The sequence below is a fragment of the Montipora foliosa genome, chromosome 1 (assembly GCF_036669935.1).
Source record: "Montipora foliosa isolate CH-2021 chromosome 1, ASM3666993v2, whole genome shotgun sequence".
Lineage (NCBI taxonomy): Eukaryota > Metazoa > Cnidaria > Anthozoa > Scleractinia > Acroporidae > Montipora > Montipora foliosa.
The window spans coordinates 25319676-25327175 of NC_090869.1; the positions used below are offsets into that span (position 1 = coordinate 25319676).

General features: G+C 41.0%; 1 protein-coding gene across 5 annotated transcripts in view; it reads left to right on the forward strand.

Moving 5' to 3' along the window:
- Positions 1 to 7500, forward strand: part of LOC137994670 (kinesin-like protein KIF15) — a 95047-nt gene that overhangs the window by 63989 nt on the left and 23558 nt on the right. For all 5 annotated transcript variants that reach the window (XM_068840290.1, XM_068840283.1, XM_068840276.1 and 2 more), the window contains 13 exons: positions 120 to 251; positions 944 to 1050; positions 1894 to 2037; positions 2218 to 2295; positions 3072 to 3374; positions 3725 to 3832; positions 4239 to 4344; positions 5088 to 5218; positions 5579 to 5656; positions 6232 to 6348; positions 6826 to 6897; positions 7231 to 7308; positions 7443 to 7500. The exon at positions 7443 to 7500 is cut by the window's right edge and continues 29 nt beyond it. In XM_068840290.1, the coding sequence (XP_068696391.1) occupies positions 120 to 251; positions 944 to 1050; positions 1894 to 2037; positions 2218 to 2295; positions 3072 to 3374; positions 3725 to 3832; positions 4239 to 4344; positions 5088 to 5218; positions 5579 to 5656; positions 6232 to 6348; positions 6826 to 6897; positions 7231 to 7308; positions 7443 to 7500 (1512 nt within the window). The remainder of the gene's footprint in view (positions 1 to 119; positions 252 to 943; positions 1051 to 1893; positions 2038 to 2217; positions 2296 to 3071; positions 3375 to 3724; positions 3833 to 4238; positions 4345 to 5087; positions 5219 to 5578; positions 5657 to 6231; positions 6349 to 6825; positions 6898 to 7230; positions 7309 to 7442) is intronic.

A 7500-nucleotide genomic window follows, 5' to 3' on the forward strand; every position in this document is an offset into this window, starting at 1 on the left:
AAAATCACTCTGTGATACACCTTCAGTAACATTTTCTGGCCTGAGTGTTGATTTTCAAGGCTCTAATAATCAACTTGTTCGTCACTTGAAATTTCATCCTGTTTGTGTTTTTTTTAAAGCTGAGTTGAAGTACATTCGCTCCAAAGAAGAAGACGGAATGAATTACGCTCAAGACCTTGCGAAGAGTCATAGATACTCGCTACAGTTGGAGAGGCAATTGCGAGAGCTGTTGCAGTCACCTCAGGGCAGCGGTAAGTTTTGTTTTGTTTTAAGCATTCAGGAAGTACATTTATGGCAACAACACCACATTGTCCAGGTCCCTCTACGTCCAGAAATGCACCCTTATACAAATACAATACACATAGAATCTTAACCCCGGAAGTCATGAGTTGGGTACGACATTCAGTCAGCCGATTTGGTCTATTTTTTTTTTCCCGCGGTTTGTGGTTTAAAAATAGACACTTTTCTGACGCTGATGGAGACAAAGCTGATACCAAATTCTTCCTCTTGGCTAATGGACTCTTGCCATTACCTATTTTATAACAATACGGTTAGCATTGAAGGTGAGGGTTGTCTTAAGGTTGGAGCCACCTTAACTGTCAATGTTTACTTCTGAGTAAGTAGAGGGACATTAAATGACATTTGTGTCAGTGGTCAAAATTGGCGAACACACGTGAATGTTTGCATGAAACAAGGGTTAGTGATGTGCACACGTACGATTTAAAGTCCATCTCCAAAACCGGTTTTCTCTTCCCCCCCCCCCCCCCCCAATTTTTTAGAGTCGTCTTTTTATACCATTTCAGCGGCCAGAAATTATAACCCGCCGCCTCTCCCACGGAAATCGCGGGTTAAATCCCGTGTTATGTGAGTTTATTTTTACCCCCCAAAGCCAAGTTTGTTGTGTTGAAGTACATCTTTTGAAGCATTTGTGTTTGTCTTACAGAACTTGAAAGAAGTTTGTCTAACTCGTTGTTGAACTTAGAGGCATCAAACGCCGAACTTGAAAAGTTTAAGCTGGAACGAGCACAGCTGCAAGCCCAGCTTGAATCGGTAAGCGATATCACCAAATGCATAGGGCAATATGAGTGAACGTCTTTAAAACTAGTCAAAAAAGAAGTATTCAAACGCTGAGATTTTAAGCGTCAGCCCCCTAAGGGATTCATTCTGATGGAGGTCTTAAACTTGACTCTTAAAATGAACTGGCTGAACAAGCTGGCTCTTAAACTAGCGGCAGAGGCGAGTCGCACGCCATGTCTTACGAGCGTTTACGATTTCGTGAAGATCAAATAACGGAGACTAAATTAGGTCGACGGAATCGGAATTTCAAGTACTGAATCAAATACTCCTTCGCTTACAATGTAAAAAAAGGAAAAGCGAAGAACTAATCCGCACAGTCACAATGCTCGTTCTGTTGTATTTTTATTGCTGCACTTTTCGTATCCTCTTGCTACTGCGACAATACTGAGCAGGAATGAGAATCGAAACGATGATAGCCTAGAAACTGATCCGATCCGTACTTTTCTGATTCGTGTTCGGATTGTTTAGTACAACTTGTGAAGACCGGCCTTTGGTCCCCTTCTGCTGGCCAGTTTTTGGCAACTACTACATATGTTACATATGACCATGCGTTAGGGCAAGCCGGATGGTTAGATTTGTACTACATGTCCTCTTTTGTGTTTTTATTGACGAACTAGCCGGCTACATATATCTTCAACCACTCTACCACTTTTGCGGTAAATCTTTTTCGAAATATTTCTTATAACACATTTAAAACATTTTAGCACTTCCCAGTAATACTGCATCACAGTTGAACTATTTGTTTATTTCTTGTTACTTACTACTTAATACAAAGTCAAAATGGACTAAAGTATCGCCAACCCTTCTTGTCAACAGACTCGCGAGGAACTTACGGAAACTCGCGAAGGTTTGCAGCAGATGAAAGAGAAACTAGTGGGACAGGAGGAGAGTTTTAGAAAGAAGAGCATCGATTTTGACGCTGAAGTTTTATCTCTAAGGAAAGCCAACGCCGAACTGGAGGTAATAACGGTTTTTTTGTCAATCTCGCGTTGCATCACCCCCTGCGTATACCTTTTTATTGCAACTACCTTCGGCGTATTTAATCACGCAACGCATTTTAGGCCATAAAAGGTGGCGCTTTGATAAGGAGTGAAGTGGCGAGACTTTTTGAATTTAATATTGCTTTATTAATTTTGCCAGAGAGCACTCGAAGCCCATCAGTTGAAAACAGCAGTCGAACGGACGACGTTAAATGATATCCACATGCAAACCATAAAGGTACAAGTCTTAGAGGTTCTTTAAACTGTTTGAATACACTGTCTTATGTACAATCCAGCACAAATTACTTTGGGACACTACCGTACAAAACTCTCTTTCCTGACCAACTTTTACCTTTGCCCCCCCTCTCAACATTATGAAAGTTTGAATGTGACATTCAACATTGAATTTGGGATGGGGGGAGGGGGTTGGGGAGGTAGGTTAAGGTAATTGCACGAAAATTGCGTGCGTGTCCCAATTAATTTGTCAAGGATTCCGATTGTAGCTTTCCAATTGCCTTCCAAGCAAGGGAGGAAAGTTCTCTTAGGAAGCTTGCCATTTGAAAGAACTGACCGGCCAGAGCGGGTATTTGGAAGGTCTAACTATACAACGCCTTCAAATTAACACACTCCTCCAAAAGAATGCGAAAGATTATCATGCAAGTGTGCCTTCAAATTGTTGCATTTTCTTTGCAAACTGACAGGTCTGGCTGGCCAGTTCTGACGAAAGAAACTAAGCGTCCACAGTCTCCTCCCCTAGAGTGCTGGATAGTGAGGCTCTAGTGGGAAGATACCCCAAGTGACGATTTCATGTTCAAACTAGGCTAGAAAAGAGGTTTAAGCTTGAGAACTTGGAAAGCCGAAAATAAAATTTGCACCATTGAAGTCTCCAACTGTTCAAAAACTTTCCGGGCATAAGTTGAAACAAGTGGTTCCCCTTATGAGGAATATATTAATAATGTTATATTCTGTGCTGTGGAACTCTTATTCTTATTTGAGGGTGTGGTTTCTTTATAGAGTCTCGCATCACCTCGGAAGTTGATCCAACCCAACCGACTCAGTCCTCATACTGCGGCCAGCACTCCAAAGCGATCGCCAGCCACAAGACGGAGATCCAAACTGGCTTCTTCTTCTTCTCCGGTCATCGGAACACCCGACGAGAAACCGAAGCCGCCAAATGGGCTAATAAGAAGGGACAGTTATGAACAAGTTGGATCGGACAGCGAGATGGATGAACCATTCTTTAATTTCGATTCAGATGAGATGGACGATGAAGAATTTTATTGTGAATCGCTCTTGGAAGAACTAAAAAGGCAACAGGTGTGAAGAGACGACATTTAATTTTCGTGGAGAGATTCTCGATATTCGTAAAGCAAACAAATTACCGTATCTTAGCCCCCGGTTGGCCCTAATTTGGCATCATTGTTTTTTCAAGAATTGTTCTTATGGGATCATAGTGTTGGTGAAAATTGCTCAACCAATGAAACCTTGAAGCATATCTTTGAAGATGGCACTTAGTGCGCAAAAACGCATCGAAGCAAGTCAATTAGCTTTTCTGTTGCATCTCATAGGATGAAAGTGTGGCCAAAGAATTTTGAAGCCAATCACAACGTCTTACAGGCGGAGGTTAGCTCAGTTGAAACAACTGTCTATTGTTTTTGTTTTCTCAGGAAATGAACAATGCCCAGCTTCAACAGCTGCAAACTGAAGAAGCAACCAGAATACGACTGAATCAAAACGTCAATAAACTCGAGCATCAAGTACAGCATCTGACGACGGTTAGTTTAGTTTCGCTTTTTACACCTTTTTTAGGTTATTTTCCGCTCAGTGATTTGTTCCCACGGGAGGCGACGGATGCGAAGAAAACTAGAAAGCTTGTCAGGCAGGATGTTGCGTGATTCGGAAAGTTTGTGGGCTTGGCAGTTATTTGACATCACTCCATATAAAAAATTTATGTCGCGCGCTGTTAGTGTCCCCTTTTCAAAATGATGGATCCATATCTGCCACTAACGTATATCACCGCGTCAAGGCAAGACCACTGGGAAGGATCATTTCCCAAAGGAGCACACGCTCGACAGCTCGCATCTCAGCGTTCAAAAAAAGATTAAAGCAAATGCCATAGCTAGATGTGCATTTCCAGGGTGGTCCTGTGTATTGTTTTTTACTTTGTTGACATCATTACAGGTCCTCAGTAGTGAACGTGAAAAACATGCTGCCACCGAGACCGAGCTGAACATGAAAAACTTGGGTCTAGCGGACAAACTGAAGGAGGCTCGGGGCGAGCTGACTGGTGAGTCGCATTTCTTTGACGTCTAGCATGTTTCGACTCGCCTGTAGAAAACATCCTGGGGATGGGATGTTAATATATCATTGTGGTTTTCAAAGACTGTGTCTAAAGGAGTTTGAGAGGCAACCGTTTTCCAATTGAAAAAAAAAAAAAAAAACGAAATTGAGTATCGGACACTCGTGTGAATTAAATAGAAGAAGTTAGTGTTAATCTTCCTTCCATTCTAAAAAAAAGAGTTGGGATACCTTTGCCTAGATTTCCCATTTAAGTAAATTTGGAGAGACTCATCCAAGGAATAGACCAATTTCGATATATTAAAATTCAGTCCTAAACAAAGGGCATCATCTCGATGCTCTGAGGAATAAACCCCTACAAATCCTTACATTTATTCCTCGGAGCCTCGAGTTAATGCCCATTGTATAGGACTGAATTTTAATATATCGAAATTGGTCTATTGCTCGGGCTATTCACTTGAAATCCCATCTTTGCGTTCCGGGTAACTGTAAACCGTAAAGCCTTAATGGTTGATTTTCATTTCTTAGTTGTTGTTTTTATATCTAGTGTTAAAACTTAATCGTTTTCTGCTTGTGTTTGATGCGATGAATAGCGCTATTCACCATTGGAACAACCGAGTCCTGAGGTCTCTATACAAACGACCCAATGGTCCATTCTCCCTAGATTCTGTAATCCATTCAGCTTAAGGTCACTGCCTGTCTAACTCTTGTTTCGATTTCTTTGCTGTTTAGTACTCCGAAGCGAAGTGGACGACTTGAAATGCTTGTTACAAGCTTCTGAAAGGCAAGTGGACTCTTTGAAGAAAGAAAGAGACATGGAAAGTATTGAGTCAGGAAGGAGGCTTGCTTCTCTGGAGAGTAAGGTAGGAGATCTATTTTGTGCACGGGTCGTTTATTGCCGTCCACGGTTTGCCGACTCTTTTACGCGTCGAGCGCTAACTTTTTTCACCAGAAGCTTTTGAGAATATTGCAAATTCTTGCTTGTCTCCAACTTCATGGCATTTTCAAGTTAAAACTTGTGACTAGAATGATTACCTTTTCCCGGTGTAGCAAGCGCTCGGTCAAGAGGGAGCGCAAGTTCCTCTGGGAGTTCTCATTTCCTTTCTACCTCTTGCGCACTTAAATCTGGCGCTATTGCTCCGGTGCTTGCTTGATTTTTTTTAAGTGCTTTACTCTGATCGATTTTCTCTTTTAATTGAATGTTTCGTGTGTGTCTGTTTCAGCTAACAAGGCTGGAAATAGAGAATTACAACCAACAGACAGAAATGGAAACCAATCTGGAAATGAACCAGCATTTGCAGGTGAGAGGTGACCTCAGTTGTGCGTGACGGCATCAAAAGTCCATTTGAGACGGGGTGTTCAGCTATTTGAGGGATGTTAAATAATTGGTGAATTGAGATGAATTATGTGAGAATTGAGTGATAAGAACAGTGCTGGAAATAACAGTCGGTCATCAGCGGACATTGTCAGACCAAATTTTGAAAATGTCCGGCCAATTTCACATTATGATCGGACACGATGACCGATCATGTCACCAGCACATCTTGAGTCTTCTTCAAGGTGTTGTCAGTCAATAAATTATGTCCGGTCCAATTTGTCAAATGTCCGACCAAAAGGAAGATTTGAAAGGACATATGTCCTCTGAATAAAGAAAAATTATTTCCAGCACTGTAAGAATGTAGGCAATTGATGTAAATCGAAGTAAAGGAAACATGAAACAAGCGCAAAGACTAAAAAGATTCTTATCCACAAACCCAACATTTCTTTTGAGAGATGTGATGCACGATTGTTTTCCTCTACATGCTTTCATAATATTTGAGTAAGATTAAAGAAAGAGATACTTACTTTTGATCTAGTGGAATTGGTTTTATTTTAGGCCGATGTAGAAACTTTGAGAGATGAGCTAGAGTTCAAGAACCACAAGATTGATGAATATGAGAGCATGTTACAGTCTGAAAGACAGCGCCTCAAGGACTTGGGACAGGAACTGCAGGTTCGCAGGCACAAATGAACAACCCCTTTTCGTAGTGCGGTCTTGACAATTTAATACTTCCAAGAAAGGAAAACAAAGTTGGTTCGGGATTCTACTTGCAGTAATACTTTTAGAGGAGGATAAGGATAATAAGCGGGTGTTAAATTTAAAGACCAGCGACCCAGCTGATTGGATTAATTTAAAAGTAATGAAACGAACGAACTTATAGTTAGAAGAATTTTATAGGATCTGCCCTTTAGCGGTTTTTTTCCCGGTGAATATGCACGGCTTCATCATCACCAATAGATACATAATTTCATATTAACTATTGCTACAACAAGCTTTTACTCATTTCACTTCAGCTACTTGATTCGAGAAAAAAAAAGTGCGTAAGAGAAGGCTGCGCTTTTACAAGATGGCTTTGACATAACTATCCGAATAAACTTCGGTAAGGAAAATTTTAACACTTGCATTAATCTTAAGCGTTTTTTAATTTAGGCAACCTTGGAGAAGTTAGACATTCAAACAGAGACAAATAACCAGTTAATGGCTCAACAAGATAAACAACAGGTAAGTTTAAGACGTTGTCCCCCTTGAACAAAATTTACCCATAAATAACTTGGTCATCGGTCACAAAGTAGGATTTCGGATTATTTACTGTCGGCTATTTACGAGAATGAAAACGTTTACGGCGCATTGTAAGGAGTAGCATAAGGAGACGGCAAGAGAAATTTCCATTTGGAACGAATTTTTCGGCACTGGCCAAAAATGCAATGGGAGTTTAAAACAGTGCCATGAAACCAGATGTGGAATCTGAGAAAATAACCAATACAATCTCGACCCATTTCAACTGCATGAGGAGGCCTTTTAAAGTAATCGTGAGTGGGCAATGTTGTTTTGCAGGATATGGTACTAGCGTTGGAACAGCTTGTGGCGCTTAGAACTGAACTACAAGAAAGTAACTCTACATGCGAGCAACAGGTAAGTGTGTCAAGCCACTCCTCTTCTTGTTTTCCTCAATAACTGCTTAGAGCATTTGCGGTCCTCTGGTTAAAAGCAGTTTGACAATCAAATTGAAATGACTTTCTCGTCGTCACTTGCTTCTTATACAACAGGCCCAGAAGATACACTCGTTGTCAGACGAACTCGAAGAAGCGAAGACGGCCATAAGAA